The 17,612-nt window shown below is 41.1% G+C and overlaps 2 protein-coding genes across 6 annotated transcripts in view; both read right to left on the reverse strand.

Annotated features, from left to right (window-relative positions):
- Positions 1-785, reverse strand: part of sinhcafl (SIN3-HDAC complex associated factor, like) — a 5,295-nt gene extending 4,510 nt beyond the window's left edge. For 2 of the 3 annotated variants that reach the window (XM_035652505.1, XM_035652503.1), the window contains exon 1: positions 703-785. The gene's annotated coding sequence lies outside the window, so the exon portion shown is untranslated. Of the gene's footprint in view, positions 1-283; positions 545-702 lie in introns of those variants that run through there. The other variant, XM_035652504.1, reaches the window with a different exon arrangement.
- Positions 786-1,283: 498 nt separating this feature from the next.
- The window catches only part of dennd5a (DENN/MADD domain containing 5A), a 31,252-nt gene continuing 14,923 nt past the window's right edge, over positions 1,284-17,612 (reverse strand). For 2 of the 3 annotated variants that reach the window (XM_035651719.1, XM_035651717.1), the window contains 19 exons: positions 16,634-16,821; positions 15,690-16,001; positions 14,080-14,295; positions 13,740-13,974; positions 12,052-12,202; positions 11,821-11,914; positions 10,813-10,944; positions 10,368-10,520; positions 10,167-10,254; positions 9,986-10,073; positions 7,170-7,298; positions 6,504-6,625; positions 6,240-6,385; positions 5,767-5,885; positions 5,488-5,669; positions 5,052-5,134; positions 4,023-4,146; positions 3,679-3,847; positions 1,284-2,815 (listed from right to left, as the gene is read on the reverse strand). In XM_035651719.1, the coding sequence (XP_035507612.1) occupies positions 2,632-2,815; positions 3,679-3,847; positions 4,023-4,146; positions 5,052-5,134; positions 5,488-5,669; positions 5,767-5,885; positions 6,240-6,385; positions 6,504-6,625; positions 7,170-7,298; positions 9,986-10,073; positions 10,167-10,254; positions 10,368-10,520; positions 10,813-10,944; positions 11,821-11,914; positions 12,052-12,202; positions 13,740-13,974; positions 14,080-14,295; positions 15,690-16,001; positions 16,634-16,821 (2,915 nt within the window). In that variant the 3' untranslated portion in view covers positions 1,284-2,631. Of the gene's footprint in view, positions 2,816-3,678; positions 3,848-4,022; positions 4,147-5,051; positions 5,135-5,487; positions 5,670-5,766; positions 5,886-6,239; positions 6,386-6,503; positions 6,626-7,169; positions 7,299-9,985; positions 10,074-10,166; positions 10,255-10,367; positions 10,521-10,812; positions 10,945-11,508; positions 11,614-11,820; positions 11,915-12,051; positions 12,203-13,739; positions 13,975-14,079; positions 14,296-15,689; positions 16,002-16,633; positions 16,822-17,612 lie in introns of all 3 variants that reach the window. The other variant, XM_035651720.1, reaches the window with a different exon arrangement.

Consider the following 17,612-nt stretch of genomic DNA (forward strand, 5'->3'; position numbering starts at 1 on the left):
AAAAGCAGACTACCAAACTTTGAAACAGTCCGCACGGTTAACGTTAGGTCAGTCACACGGTGTTACACCCACAACACGGGGCTTCACTATCGGTATCTGTCGCCAATGTTACCGCCACCAACACCGCTCAATAACACGGGGAACTTTAAGGGATTTACTAGTAGAAAGGACAGTGAGCATGTCCCACACGAAACACTGTTCGGTTGCGGGTTAGTTTGCAAGCGAGAGCTCGAAACAAAAAGCGGGCTGCAGCGTTTTCTGAAGTGAAGAAACAAAAAGCTACCGGGCTATTCCGTTCAACTCAGTCCAACACGCGTGTCTGAAAGTAACACACGGTTATCAACGCGGTAACCTTCCGCGTGTGTTGTCGAGATTTTAATTAAATACAAAAAGTTGCGACGAACCCCGTCCTTCCCTTTAAATTCTAACTTTTGCCCGCTAGAGCGCCAAATACGGCTCATTGTTGTTAGCTGTTAGCACGCTAGCTAGCCGCCGCTGCTACCATTAGCACGCCACGCTCTCGCTCTCGCTCACTTCCACGTTACCCCCATTGTCGCGTCGGTTCGCTCTTTGCACACTTAGCAACGGCACGCGTCAGGTTACCGTCACACCACACTGCGCTCGGTCTACTCACACGCAAACGAATCGGCACAATTTCACAAAGAGTAATTTACCGTCCGGGAGAAATAACAGGACACTTACTGAACAAAAACTTTGAATCTTCGCCGTGTTCTTTTCACGCACTGCGCATGCTCTTACTACTAATGCATACAGCTGTATATTAGAATACATTAGCATAAAAAGCCGGAATGAAAGGGCTGGACGTGGAATGACCATATAAGGAGCGCAGCCGTTGGGTTTGAACCTGCCCTCGACCAATCGCTGCTCTCCTCGCGCACTGTTTGGAAGACATGAATGGTGGGAGGCGTAGTGAGCGAGCGGGAGACGTTTGTGCCGCCAGTAGTCAACGGCCTTCTTTTCAAACTCCAAATCCCAGAAGCCACCTGGCCAAAGGCTTTAAAGAAAAACAGCTATCTGATATGGCGCGAACGAGTTTGTTGACATTTTTCTCAGCTGAGAAAGCGCATTCAGCAGCTTAGTAACGCGAAACCGCTTAATTTACTGCCGTGTTACTTTTCAACTACGATTTATGTGACTATGATTAGTTGTGAAATTCAGTTGCCATTTACAATATTTTGGCATATATTTGCTTTTAATACATTTAAAGTAGAGCTAAAGTTGGCACACGAAACAGATAATATAAATCTGAATGAAAAAACTGGTTAACCAATACAATTACATCCACTTTAATGCATTACAGATGCTTTATTCTTAATATATTTGTACACTGTACACTGTTGCTCACTTAGTAAACACTACATTACACAGCTATGTCAATAAATGTACAACAGTATTGGAAAACAAAAATATATATCTCCCAAGATGCTCATGTGTGGGTCGTACACAGACGAGTACAACACAGTCATTCCAGACACTGTTGGCACAGAAAAGAAGTCCTTCGCATATCAAATCTCTTGTTTTGCACAGTAAAGTTCAATGTATGTTACAGGGGAGGGCCCGGTTATACCTCAAGACATCCCGATATTTAGTTTGTAGGGGATTTAAATTTTCTCTCTCGTGGATATTGCATAGCAAGAAACCATGATGACAAAATCAGGAGGCGGGGAAGGAGCTGTTGCTCCTCACACAGAAAGCAGGAGATGATCCTGTATCGTGAGGAGTCTACACAGATCATGACACCGTTTTTGTTCAGAGGGCAGATGTAGTGTTAAGGGCTGGGATGATGGTTAGGTAAAAGGGCTGGTTGGAGGTATTTACATGAAGGCTGTCACTGTGATCCACTTTGCACAGAAAAGCCAGGTCAAGCATCCCTCGGAGGACGTGTCTGGAACACAAAACCTAAAAAGACTTGGGTTTTTTCCTTTATCCGACTGAATATACTGTCCATCACTGGATACAGGCTTGTCTTATTATCATGCAAGAAGGGTCATTTTCTCTGCTAAAGGTATTCCAAGTAAAAGATCTGCATTTCTCAGGGAAAGGGCCAAATGGTACCGCCTTTTTGTATTTCTATGTAGGTGAATCATCTTCCACACTACAAACCCCGTCATACACATACTTATAAAGCATACTTCTACATCATTTGCTTTAAGCTCTGCGTAATGACATTGGAATCTGAGTTGACAACAGAGCAAGCAACTTGACTGATTTAACAAAATAATACTGTTTATCTCTGAAAATATATTAACAGTTTTGATCCTCACTTTCCCTTAAATATAGCCATTGTCAGCAGTTCACGATAACAATGAAAATATTTAGCTTTCAATAAAACATTATAGCACAAGTAGGTCAATAATGTCAAAATCATGGTTCATAATAGAAAACATATTTTTAACATCTAATGGCAACATTGTTGAGGATAAAAATAACAACATATCTGGAAAGGCTCATTGCACTTAATATATGGCAAATGTAACAGTAGCTTTAATATAAGCCAGAAAATGTCCTTTGTTCAAGTCAGTTCCTGCATATAAAAGGTTCAGTTATTCTTTTTAGTGGTCCCCAGTGATCTTCCTGGTCAGGTAACAACTGTTGTGAAGTTGGTTCGGTTTAGATACCGACACCTTTGACAAGCGAAGCCTCCAGGGTGATGTTGAACTCCTGCAGAGTCTGTAGTACTCTGATCAGAGAGTTCACCAACGAGCGGTCCTTAATCAGTGCTGTGTCCTCGTACATCTGAGCGGTGATCGGACAGTCTGCGAGCAGAGCAATCCAGTGATGCAACAAATGGTCCCTGAGAGGAGAAGACACAGACAGTCAACACAACAGCTTATGCAAGTGTGAAAGGCCATTTCACAGACTAAAACCACAGCATGCTGTAGATAAAAATCTCTTCCTGCTTCATGAAAATGTGTTTTATAGAGTAAGGCTGCAATTAACAATAATTCTCTTCATTGATTAATCATGTTTTGGATTAATTCTTTTGTCTATGAAATATCAGAAAATGCTAATTACGATGTCCTGTGTTGTCTTCATATTACTTGTTTTGTCCAACCAACAGTCAAAAACCCAAAGATATCCGATTTAAGGCAGCAAATTCTCACATTTGAGAAGCAGGAACAAGGGAAAGTTTGCCATTTTTTTGGTTGATAAATGACATAAACAATTAATCTACTATGAAAATGAATGACAATACATTTTCTACTGACTAAATATTCGATGAATGACCTAATTGTTGCAGTACTACTATTTTGTATGGAGGAGTCATATATAGAAAAGCATAAAAACACAATTATAAATCAACATACAAATCACTGCTTCACTATGCACTTAAATGCACTGGCACACACACTCTTCATCAGGGAGGATGAACTACAGCAATCCAATAAAACATCTGATACTTAACAATCCTCAAAGGAGAGATCATTTTCACTTGACTCCTATCAGGTCAGGATGCAGGGTCAGATACAAAGTAGGAACTGTTAGGGATTCAGTGTCTGAACCAAAGACACTTCAACAGGAAGGATTGATTTTTATCCCGGGGGCTTAAGCTTGATTAATGGTTGTGCGTTACTGGGTTGTGACGTAGATCCAGAGACTGCACACGTGGCCACAGCTGACACGTAAGGAGGTTTTAAGTGAGAGCTGCTGGCCTACCTTGCACCCAGACAGACGAGCATCTGGAACTTCCCGTCCTTGCCGATGTTTCTGGACGTGTTGTTGATGGCACGCATGAAGCGGCAGAAGTGGCGCACTCTGGTTTGCCAGTTTTCATCTGGAGTCACCTCCCGCTGCTCCGCACTTTCAAAGTACACTTGTGACTTCTCTGTTAAAGCAGAAAAATAATTAAAAGTTAAGTTAGTTAACAGTTGATTATATAGTAATATCTATTTAAAGGAATACTTGAGCCCAAAATCTTTTTGGCACACCAGGTTTGAAATGATGGAATATCACTTTAAGGACTTAAGTAATATAAGGGAGTAATAATAATAAGTCTTTACCCAAGAAGTCCCAGATGAAGACATTCTTAAAGAGTCGGGGTGATTTGAAACCGTGCTGGAAAACTTGCTCCAGAGCCCAGACGAGGCCATACTCTCCACAGAGGAGAAGAGTCAGACTGCCTCTCTATGGAGAGCAAAAACAACAGGAAAATACATGTAGTTAAAACTGATTATAAGGCTGTTCTCTATGACAACCAAATGGAGCACTTTCTAGATACAAAGCTACAACAGCTTACCAGATACACTTGTCCAAACAAAATACAGTGACGACTTTACTTCCCAATATCTTGCAGAAAAAGAAGTCTAAGGTGCAAAAGTGCCGTCTCTCACAGGTCTTTATATTTCAAAAGAACTTCCAAATAATAAATCATTGTGAGAAGAGTTACCTGAGTGTTGTATCAATTTATGAGTTCATGAAAGAAATATTTTGTAGCTGTTATATCAGCATGAGAATAAAAACATGTACGAGAGAGGAATTTAGGCTTGTAGGCATATTTACATGGTGACAGACTCAACTAAACACAGAATACAAAGTGCATTTCAACTGTTTTTATTCTTAGCAGCCTCCCGACATTGTTCTGTCAGTACTGTACAGAGGTGGAGCAGATGGAAAGGGGACTTCCCTGTAAAAATCCTTTGTACCTTGACTACACAATGAATGACTCTTACAACATGCAATCAACAGATAAGTTATAATGCACTTTGAATAGCAAACATCACTCCATGTGCCTTAATAAGTAATAATTATCAGTGTGGGTGCTTTATACTAGTGCATCCTAAACAGAACATATAACAGGAATCATTCTAGGGCAGCAGAAATAATCAATAATAATATAAATTTCTTTTATTTCTTATATAATTAACCAGCAGGAATTCTCTCTTTTAATGTGTAAAAATCTAAATTATACCACGTAGCCCACAGTTATACTGGGAGGGCTTGGGGACCACCAGAGCAGAAAGCTGCTTTTCTTCATTTGTGATGAATAATAGAACTGCGTGTTGGGGCCTGTCTAGACTGCCGTCTCTCACCTCCTTCTCCGGCTTATGGAAGTGCTTCACAATCCCATTGATGGCCTCTCCCACTCCCTCCTGGATCTGACCTGTGTTTAACTCTGGATGAGAAGAGAAAAGCAAATAAAGATGCTGTAAGACAATACGAGCCAACACAGGGAGGAAAAAACTCCCCATCCAGGTTTTATCTATTTGTCATTGTGTTTTCTCAATCATGTGTTTGAATTTTTAGCAGTGAAGGTATTAAAAACAAGACTTCAAAAAACGTGGGGCCCAGTGTTTGACCGTACTTCTAAGAATGAATCTCAAGTTGAGAGAAAAAGAAGGAAGAGAAGAAGGAGGAAAAAAAGGAAAATGCAGAGTAGACGAATGTTTCCCCGCAGTTAGGACTACAAGAAAATGTCTACACACCACTATTGTTTAGGACTCATGGTTCTGCAGTTGAGTTACTTACTTGGTTTGCTGTTTGGCGAGATGGTAACAAACCTCCTCATCATCCCCGGGGATTGCTGCATCGGGGGCGTGCGGCACATCCTTTCATCGTTCTCCGTGCTGGGGGTCATCAGCTCTCCCACCAGGATCCTCTCCAGACTACCATCATCCACACCCTTCCCCAACCAGCGGCCACACGGAAACCTGCCCGGCGAACGCATTTTGTCAATTTTCTTTTGAGAATCATGTGATCAAAACATTATCGCACTTGACGTGAATTTCTCTCAAAAGGCATGCTCACTTGTAAGTGTGCCCTGTGATCTCGTTGCGGACCACAACGCACTCCACCAGCCACTTTGCGTAGAGCCCCGTGTTATCATGACCCATCTGCACTGTGGTCAGCTTGCCCAGGTTCTGGCACTGAGAGAGAGAGAAACATGGAGAAATGAACGTCAAAACACAAGACATTAACTCTTTTTGCTTAAGTTTAATTCCAGTTTATAACAACAATAAATAGAGTATTTTTATTCATAATTTGGTGACTAAAAAGAAGTCCAACAGAAACAGGAACACAAACAGATGATCTTTGGAAAGTAAAACAATAGTGAATGGTGAACCGTCTGGTTTAAACATCCAACACAGTTTACACAGCAACATCTAAGACGACCTACTGTAACATACTGGCTTGTTTACAACCAATCTGATCTTTTAACCACTTATGTTGCCCTGTTAGACTTCACTGTAGCGATATCATACTGTGGTGAGCACACTAACCTCAAAAGTAATCTCCAGGGTATTTCTGGGGACCTGCAGGACTCCGGTCTCTGCCAGCTCACCAGAAACACACACCCAAGGGTTGGCTGTGAACATGGAGCCACCCAGCTTCTTACTGGGAACCACCACCACATGGTAGGGGATCACTGGGAGACAGAGAGGCGAGACATGTCATTCAAAAAAACCGAAAAATAAAATCACTTTAAAAAACGGGTAATTTATTGACATTGTTGTTGGGCTGTTTGGCATCAATGCATCACTCACTGATGGTGGTAAAGACGTTGGTGAAACAGAAGTAATCCACAGCATTAAAGGACAGGAGGTGGTAGAGAAACTGCTCCTTCTCATCGTCACAGCGAAGGAAGGCGTATCGCTTGTACAGTTTTCTGAAAGAAAGAAAAATATTTTTTGAGAATAGTGTAAAAATAAAACATGAATGCCCACAAAATGAAATGATTTGTGTTATTTTTAAAGTAATTAAGTTTCCCAGTAGATAAACATTCCTCATCAGTGTCAGCAGTATAACAGATGAGCAATTAATTTTAAGGCAAGTGGATGACAAAGTGAGTGACTGGATATAAAGTAGAACAAATGACAATGTAAGGTCACGAAAGGCAAAAAGAAATCCCCCTGACCCAGTTCACCACTCATATCAATTATGAAGAAGGCTGTGAATTATTTATGCAGTGGTAGACTAAAGTATGATGCTTTGCGATTTCAAAAGAGTTAATGTATTATAAATGGGTAGATCACACGTCATCTTAATTTCAGATGAAGCAGACATTCCTCCACAAACACAGAAAGAAGGTCAGGATAAGAAATGCAACCAGCAGAAAAACATACTCAGTGATTTTTAGGATTCATTGTTGCAATGAACCGATACTAAAACTGTAACTGACGGCAGAGTTGGACTTGTGTTGTTTTGCTCACTTTGTAAGCTCGTGGTCTGAAAGCAGCTGCTTCAGGTGTCTGGAAAGCAGCTTCTTCTCCATAGAGAGGCGAACCCAGGCTCTGGCCTTGCCCACATCTGTCTTGATCTCACTCATGTTCTGAATGTGTCTGCAAACAAACAAACGAGAGGTTCAGAAGATATTTGGTGTTCATACACAAACAAAAAAATCAATGATCAGGACCATTTTCTCCCATTTTCATCATGTTAGACTGAAAGGATTCTTCAAAGGCAACGCAGGAATCGGCCAAAAATGTGTTTTGACTTTTGTTACTTTACTTGGATGTTTGAGCTTCACTGTGCAGACTTTCACACTAAAAGGCTGTTTTCACATTTATCTGCTGAAGGGGGAAAGTTTCTCTGTGCTCACTTGTCTCAGTTTAATGTGTGTGTGTGTGTGTGTGTGTGTGTAAGCTTTTATTGCCTTTAATCGATAGTGACAGCTAAAAAATGGGGGGGAAAGGGGGGAAAGAGAAAGTGGAGATGACATGTAGCAAAGGACCACAGGTCGGAGTCAAACCCCGGTATATGATGGAGCGCCAGCTCCACCAGGTGAGCTACCAGGACGCCCCACCACAATGCTTTTAATAATGCAAACACTGCGCCAATAAGCGCCTTCTAAAGCCTAAAAGTGTCTGGTATATACATTATTTACAAACAATGAAGAAGATCATAAAACAGAGAATGGAACTTGATAATGATAATGCTGAATGCAACTGATGCACATATTAAACCACTTTATGGTTTACGACTGACATGAACATAAATGTTACTTGTTATTTATTAATCTGTCGAACTGTCATTAAAATGCACATCACAACGTTTTAGAACCCAAAGTAATGTTATAAAATTGGTTGTTTTGTTCAAAAGCCAAAGATTTAGCATTTTTAAAGATATAAAACACAGAAAACCTGAAATTCTCAGATTGGAAAAGATGCAAACAGTAGATATTTGGCACTTTAGCTTCATAAATGACAAATGATTAACTGATTATCAAAACTGATGAAATTATTTTAACTTTTTTAACACCACAAATAGAAAAGACAATACAAAACTTAAAAGACACATTAATATTATGATATCGTGACTTTCCCCTCCTGAGTCACCCTCATCATGTCTACAGAAACAGCTCAGTCTGCCTCTGCGATGGCATTTTTAACGACAGACATGGTCCCATGTCATCGCTTGGAGCCACTATCATGCCTCTGATGTCCAGACACATTCCCTTCCACTCCACCTGTGCCATAAGCTCGTCTGCTAAGAGCTCCTCGTGTCCTCCTCTACCTTCCATCCCCCTCCCTGTCTCCACCCTCTATGCTCACTAGCATCGAGTAACCCACTTTTCTCCGCTACTTATCTCCATGGCAACAGAGGAAAGCATCTACTATATGCATTATTATATAGTGCCTGCATAGAAAAACACAGAGTAACACAGATGAGGTATTGCCATCATCTCTATAAAGCCTAAAAATGTGAGAAATTAGTAAAAACATTTACTTTCCTTTTTTTAATTATTAAAAAAAACGTCATTAAGGGAGGCTGACGGTTGCTCCTGTGTGTTCACGATCATGGCATCAGATGTTTACATGAGTGTGGAGGAGGGTCTATCTATCAGCGCAGTAGAGATGAGTGTTTGTTCCCTGAGCTGACCCCTCCTCTCTTCTCAGTCAGACTGGCGGGGGGTCTGTTAATTAGGCTGGAAGTAACGTGCTGTTACACAGACTCACTCTGCGCCTCCTTCCTGCAGCAAAAAGTCCTGACTCCTCAACTCTGTCTGGGTACAGCAGATAACATGACGAGAGTGATGGCAGCCATCACACAAACACACACGGGTGTTAAAGCATTCAGGTGTGCTGTGGGAGCTCTCACTGAAACCTTTAGAGTTTTATTAATATAAATATACAGATAGAAAGCATTTTGAGCAAATTGGGGCACCGGGTTGGCCTAAGGGTCGGGATGGTGGTCGCGTTGATTGCGACGTGCCCAGTTTATGTCTGGCTGGGGACTTTTGCTACACGTCACCTCCTCTCACTGTCTATTATCTAATAAAGGCAAAAATAATACTATGAAAAGGGAACAGAGCTTTTTCTGTAATGGCACCACAACTACTGAACAAACCTTCAAGAGAATCCGTCTCTTCTTTTAAGTCGCTCTAGAAAACTCACTTTTATTCTAAGAATTTCTTACAATCCTATTTAAATCTTGCAAGTGCATGTGTGTGTGACTGTGTATGTCCTTACATACTGTCCTTTGGTCTTACTATTTGGTCCTATTTTATTACTTTATGCTTTCCCCTTAGTAAAGTATTTTGTAATCGTTGATTTGGATGAGTGCTATATAAATAGACTTTATTATTAGAAAATACTGAGCTCTTTGGGTTTGGGCGTAATACATAGAGCATTTATTTCTACAAAAGCACAAATCCAATCTGAGAAAAATAATGTAAACACTACCTTCGTGTAAGAATGTAACCTATTAAAAATGTCAGTTTTAATTTAGATAAGTTTGAGTTTAATTGGGATAAGTTTTGGAAATTAAAATTTAATTATTTTATAAAAATGTTAACACTCTGAAATCCTTTGAGATTCCCACATAGAGAATAAATTATCACAAGAACACAGAAAACTTGTTGGCCAGTCTGCCACAAGGGGGCAGTCTTAGTCCAACTTACTTTCTTTTAACTGTGACCAGCAGCTAGTACATTTGTAAACCAGCTTTGGCTACACCGGATGAAATCAAAGAGACGTCATCCTTTCTTTATTGAGTTTATTTCTAAGTAACCGCCAGTCCTCCTCACCTCATGTCCTGGATCAGGGAGACTTTAAGAGGGGCCATGGCTGATACACCGCCATCAGATTTGCGTCTCTCAGCATCATGAATGAAACCTGGTGTGTGGAAAGGGACGTTAGGAAATTCCTCAATGTTATTAATTTGTTCATGTAATTTTGTTCATTGGGTGAACTGATTTCAGCATCTACCTGGAGGTCCCAAACCACCTGGAGTTGCATTTTTCTTCTCTTTGCTCTCCTGATAATGCAGCAGGTGGGACCACAAGGCAGATTTACCCTGAAAGAGAAAACATACACTAGTCAATCATTTGTTCTGAGAGCACTGTATGTCCAGCTGTGGGGGATCCATTATATGAAATAGTGACTGTATTGATTTTGTTTTTTCCTGACCTGTTTGACCTGCAGCCCGTGGCTCCAGATCCTCTCCAGCAGGTCGCAGAGACTCGCAATCAGAGTGTTCTCCTCAACACCAGTGATGCTGACCTCTCCGTGACCCAACTCCACGGCCTCCCGACCCATCTTCTCTACCAGCATACGCTTCGTCTGCAGAAAAACAGATAAATACACACATACAGTTGTTACTCAAAGTTCAGATATTCATTTTCAACTCAAAACAGGAGACTTATCAAGGTAAACACAAAGCCTTAATGTGTTTCCAATATGTTTTCCTGTTGTTGTTATTTCAGTTAATCATCCATTGTGATTACATTCTGTTTTTCTAACCAAATACTGAAAGGATCAAATTTAACTAAATGTAGACATTAGAAAGTTGGCCATAACTCACACTGATAGGGATTCTCCTATCAGTACTCATTCATTCACAGTCCACACAAACCTTGTTCCTGCACTCCTTCAGCAATCCTTCAACAAATTTCCAGTTGGTCTGAGCAATGACAGAAGGCGACAGGTTGGACAGTTTGGGCTGTCTGATGGTCGTGCCCAAGTTCCTGGCTTCCTGGATGTACTTCTAATAAATGACGGAGAGAAAAAAATCAGTCGGCAATCAGCTAAGCACAAAAGGAAACCGAGAAACAAATCAGTGGTTAGCTCACGTCACTGGGGAAGGTTGCTACAGAGGAACAAGAAATACTAGAACTTCAGTTTGTTCTACAACAACGAGTAATGGTGGCTGTCTTGATAATGGGTTGTTGTAACTTTTATCTTTCTGTCCTAAATGTTCAAATTCAAGGTGCCAGACATTGTGCACTACTTGGACATTAGAGACTCTAAAGAAAAGAAAACAAACCACTTTACAATTACTGTAAAATATCTAAATATCTAAACTTCAGCCTCCAGATATTGAAGCAGTACCCCATATAAGCAGTGAACTTCACAGTAATTAAGTAGTAAAAACTTTCATTTAATTCTTTCCACCCACTGTATCCTCAAATATGACATGCTCTAAAAAGTGACACGGATTAGGAGACGAGGAGGAGGGGAAGGAAGCAGAGGGAGGTGAGGACCACATGCGTGGAGGGGTCATGTGGTCCCAGTGTTAAGACTAAAGGCCTCACACACTACCAACACATACCACATCCACAGTCACCGACTTTAGACAGGGCTTGGAGGACTGTGAAAGCCAGTAGCAGTCAAGAAACAGCAGGAGCTGCAGCTCCGGTAACAAACACTCTACATGCTGAGAGCGTGAGTGCAGGACAGAGGTGGAGAAAGACAAAAAGAGACAAGTGACCGGAAGTGTGAGAAAGGGGGAAGGGGTGGGAGAGCAGACAAGATGGTAAGTGTGATGTTAAAATAAATCAAGTCATGCAAAATGAACAAAGCTCAGGCAACCAATCTGTGTGAACATGAGCCGAGGGAAGAAAACAGTGCGGCGGCCTCTTACCTCTCTCTGGTCGTTGTCTAAATAAAGGTGCTCAGCGTGCTGCTTCTGTCGATCCCTCCTCCGCCACTGGGCAGGAGCGCTCCTCTTGGTCCATCTGTAACACATAACAACTCACCTTTGATCAACTTTATAGAGAAACATCATAACAGCATACAGAAATCAAAGGTTTATTTCAAATAAATATAAATTACAGAGCAATTTTTGATGTGACAATAATGTGCGATATTTTACTTGTTGCTGGTGGGCCCAGTGGAGAGCACGTCAGACTGCAGTCGTGGGAAGAAGCCCTGCTCGTAGCGTCCCTGCCCGATCTTCATGTCCAGCAGGTGGGGGTGCAGGGCGGTGTGGTCGATCTTTGCGACTCTCATCTCAATGGCTTTCTCTGTGGAGGAGATGTGGGAGGGGAGCAGGAGTTGGCAGTGAGATTACAGGACGCATTCATCATTTTCATCTTGTTAATTTGCCCAATTCGTAGTGCTCTTATTATCAAGACGTGACTGATTAGGTGTCCTCACAACAACAACAACAAGTCTTTGGGTTTGGGCAGAACCTAAATATTAACAATTACAATTTATGAGATCACTACTCTTACTTGATCCCTAAGTCGGAAACCACATTATTTTATTTCTTTATCTTCTATCATAGCTATCATCCAACAAAGATTTTCATATTTTCTATAGCTAATTGTGTTGAAACAAGTTGAAATCAAAAAAGGCATTTCTTCCCTAACACCCACAGAACAAAAAGAAGTGACAGAATAAAAGCCCAGAATAGATGTTCTTTTTCTTTAAAAGGAACCAAATCAGAGCCATCCACGAATGCAGCTTTAGACAATGATTTTCAGATGCCTGATTACCAACCCACCCACACACAGGCTGTGTTAACAAAAGCAAATACAAGACCTCAAACAGATAAACAGAAAGTATGACATGTGCAAAAGATGAAATAAATGAGTGGAAAAACAACTTTAGTTACACTGTCTGGAGCTGTGATTCACAGGCACAAAGATTTGATTCCCTGTAAAGAGTTTATTATCACCCATTCACCTGCATGCTGCAAGTTATCAGCTCACCACCATAAAGATCAGTGATAGTGCTTTTAATTGTTAATAACGTTATGTTCACCAAGCTTTGCAAAATCTGACATGTATGCAATGCACACAGGATCTCACAGAGGACTTACCTAAAGGCATAAGTAAATAAAACACAGTAGCTCCAAACTAGAAGGATTTCTGTATAAAACTATGTTTGTTCTGACTTTAAGTGAATATTTTCAATCCTCTGAGTGCACCTAACCTAATGCATTGCACACACGTTCAGAGAGCTGTCACCCGGGGATGTTTAAGGTAAAGAGAGCAGATTTTACGAAGGTGAGTCTTGTCGTTCTCGAGCCCAATGGCATGAGGTCCAGGAGCGACAAAATCAGCTTTTTCATATCGCTTTTTTAGCAGGTTGTCTGCAAATAAGACAGCAATTACCAGTCAGTTAACTAAAGAGAGCAAATCTCCAAGTCTGTCAGAAGTTTACACCTTCAAATTGCACAGTGACAACACTCATTTGGACTTCAAATTAAAGAGTTATATAGGACTTTTAAGCTCTTCTCTAATTTCATTCACATGGCTTTACACAGGGTCATAATTACACATTACAGAGGTTCATTTTTCACTGTCTAAAGTTGAGATACTGTGGTGAAACTATTCATTTTCAAACTAAAACATGTGGCTTTCCTCAGGATGAAGGGTGTTTATCCAAAGAAAGAGACAGGTCTAGAAAGCTGAGGCATATTGAAACACTTGAGTACAATATTTGGTGCTTTGACAGCAATCCAATTATATTAAAAAACCTTTCCAAACCCCTTTTTTATTTTTCTGAAATCCACAAAGCTTTCAAAACATTTCAGAGCTGATCTTTTTTCCATACCTGCTTCTTCAATGTTTGTGCATTTCTGGTACATGGAGGTGCGCAGAGTGGGAGTGCGGACGTTCAGCATGCGAATCTTATCCACCCGGGAGTCAAACACCCTCAACGTGTGCTCCTTCTCCTCATCATCGTGACAGAGGATCTTACTATCGATGAAGGAGGCAAACATCTGCGTCTCCAAGAAACGCGACAGGAAGGGCAGGTAGGGCTCTGGCTGGTCAGACAGGAAGGACGCCTGAAACAAAGCAAATTTAAAGGGTGGAATTCAATGTCATATACTATTGGAAAAAAATACCCATCACTCTTCAGCACTATTAACAAACCTCCTATAACACTATACCTTGTCAAAGTTCTGCATCTGGTCTCGATTGGTGAACCAAGACTCTTTGTCGTGGCTCGGCTGGATGACAAACACCTCGTAGTCTGCGAACATCTGGGTGAATCGGTTGGCAAAGACCTCGCGCACCTGGATGTTGAGTTGATGCATCTTTAGCTCCTCCTCATCGCACTGAAACCGTGCGTCCTTATTGCTGCTGGCATCCTCTTTCACTTCCAGCTGATGCGCACAAGCATTCAATAACACACAAACACACACACGCACACACACACAGAGGAAAAATACCAAAATAAAGAAAGGAGTGGGGGAAAAAAAGGCAAAACACTGTGAGAAAGAAACGATCTTATCGGACTGTTATCACAGGCTGCTGATGACACAGCAGGGTTCTGGGAAAGGAAGTCAAGGACATCGGTTTTGGTTTATGACACGAAACACACATGTTCTTTTTTTAGCATGTCAGTAGGTCAGCTGGACAGATGCCAGCAGTAGGGGCTTAAGATAACACAGAGCAGGCCTACCACTGTATTTAGGCCTGGCTACGAATAATCACAAGTGAGGTCGGACCCATTAGCTGGAAAACTGTAAAGAGACGATGAGCTAATCTGTTCATGGAAAGCTAATGCCGGCCACTGTCCGATAAGCTGATTAGTCCGCACATATAGGGACTTTCTCTAATTAGCAGCTAAATGATCCACCGTCAGTCTTTAGAGTGAGAGTTTTATAATACTGCTTCTGTTGATCTCAGTGTCTGTAAAGGTTTTCTGTCATCTCGGCTGTGAGACATCGACCAACTGATGAAGCAAAACATCTTTAAGACTCCACAGTGCTGTGGGTGGCACTGTTCTATAAGCCACCTGTTCTATTAACGTGAGACTCAAAACACTGACGGGAGGACACTTACAGAGGAATATATTCAATACGATTGGAGGAAAATGTGTCAGTATACATATTTACTCCATAATCACTCAAATATGATGAAGATCTTCACAATTAAATATTAAAACATACCATAACAATTTGAACAAAGCATTTTAACAACATGCGTCCAGTCGGTGTGGCATAGAAGAGGCTCCTCCTTTTGTTTACTGTCCCTTCCTGCATAATGATGGTAATAACATAATAATACAATAACCTTTATATTTATTCAATTCTTGTAGTAATATTGATTATTGTTCCATCTGTATTTCTACCTTTGGCCTACTACTACTTGCATTGACATTTATTCCAGTGGATAATGTATTTGCTATGGAGGATTTAAAAAATATATTTGCAATTTACACTGAATGCATTCATTACTGATAATCAAAGTATTGAGTCAAGATTGAGTTCCAGGCAATATTAGGTCTAATTCAATTTCAGCCCAAATCAGTTTTCAGCTGGCAGTGGCAGTCTGCTCGTTATGGGATGGGTTATGGGAATCCTGATGACCTAACTGGCTAATACTACTGGGATACCATTTATTATTTCAATTATCAGCTTTGGTGAAATAATTAATCTTCTTTAATATATAATTTATTACATGATTGTCATATTTTACCTTTACAGTCACCTGGGGACAATGTGTGAACAACATATGAGATTATTTGTGCAGCCCATTTCACTTTACTTCTCACCTTCTCCAGGCTGACACCCGTCCTCTTGACCAGAGCCTGCAGTCTGGCGATAGTTTCATTCTCCCTCAGCAGGTAGGAGTTGAGGGGCGAGGCCAGGTTGCCGTTACGCTTGTCAGAGACCATATCAACGGATCGGAAGCCCCGGTAGTTGGCCTGGCTGTCGCTGGAGTGAATGTTTCCCTCTGGAGACACGTCGAAGGACATGAGCACCTCGGAGATCTCCTGAATGAACTCTAGTTTGTTGGGAAACTGAGGCAACTCCTCTGGCAGTTCAATGAAATGGTTGTCGATGTCCACAAAGCACAAGTTAGCCTGGAAGGAGACAAGGAACGAGATCATTTATTTAATGAAAAACAGAAAGATATTGAGCCTAATGTACAACAAACAGGTGTGATACTAACATTAGCAATGCTACTAGTCCTACAGGACTAACTGCGTTTGTACTAACAAGTCTAACGAGTCCTATTTATATATTTCTTACCTCCCGATTTACCTGACATGTCTCACAGAACATTACATGTGTATAAAATGGGAAGCAAACAGACTTATCCCGAACGAGCTAATCAAACTAGCACACTATGTTGAGAGCACTAAGTGCCTCTGAAATATCCCTGTACATTAAGGGCATTGTGCAGGTCAAATATAAAAAGGCCTGGATTCAAAATATCTGGAGTAACTACACACTTCGAAGAGGCTTAAAAATGTAGCCACAAGAGGAATGAGAAGAAGAAAACGGTGGCTTATGTCAGCAGTACAACAAAGGCCTTACCTATGAAGAATGACAATAATACACCTGCTTGTTCGAGATATAGCAAGCATGTTTGTGTGGCCAAAGAAAGTTAAAGACATGGAGGCATTCAATCACTAAAATTCAGATCATCTTTTTCTTTTTGCACCAAATCAAAAAGGTTTAAACTCAATTCAGGAAGTCACTATGGTGGTACCTCCTGTGGCAGCTCTAGCTTGGTGCGGTCATCCTGTCCATTGGAGTGGAGGCCCATGAGATACGGCACAGGAGCGTCCAGGAAGTGAAGGAGGGAGGCGGGCAGAATGGGAACGTACACATGCTGCCACTGGAAAGGGAACATTAAGGCCGTGATGCTCTCTGCCACCGTCATCAACCTCTGGTAATCTGTTTCACACACACGAAGAAAAGAGAAAACAGTGATGAAGGAAACACTGTGTAAAAGAAAAGTGCCAGCAGTATAAATAGTGCAAATTTCAGGGTTGATTTCGCGACTTTCCCCCAAATGTTCTGCCTTTTCCTGATACACGTTGTTTATTCCTCCAAAACATTTGGCCAGTAAACAGCACATGACAGAAGAGTTGTGCAACATGTCTGTTGTTTCATTGAGATTACATTGTTTATGCCTCAGCTCTTCTGTTTGCTGTCTGGATTTAAAATCCATCAACTGTGTCACATGACATGACTGTCAATCATGCTATGTTTGCAGTAACCACACAGGTTCATCCAAGATACTAGCATTAGCTTTGTCGGCAAGCATAGCTGTTCGACACCTTTTTTTTTTTTTAAAGACTGGACTAACATGACAGGATAAAAGAAAACACCCAACCCTACTACTTTTTGTAATTCACTGTCCTGTAAATGTAGGAGTGGCATTAGCAATCAATGATGAACCTTAAAGGCATTACCTGTGATGACACACAAGCTGTGTCCACATTTGTACACCAAATAATAACCAGCTGATATGACAGCCTGTCCTACAAATAAATGTGCTAGAAAATGCTTGAAATTGGACAAATAACCTGCTGTATTTTTTTATAGTCATCAATACTCCACAATCCACTGGTTGCATTGAATTTTTGAGGGTAGCAACTTCCCTTGTAAAGGAGTATTTTGACGTTGTGGTATTGTGGTTTCCAATTAAGTAGAGCATCTGAATACTTCTTCCACCACTGGGA

This window comes from Morone saxatilis, unplaced genomic scaffold, assembly GCF_004916995.1.
Source record: "Morone saxatilis isolate NCDOM2014 unplaced genomic scaffold, NCSU_SB_2.0 Contig11, whole genome shotgun sequence".
Taxonomy (NCBI): Eukaryota; Metazoa; Chordata; class Actinopteri; family Moronidae; genus Morone; species Morone saxatilis.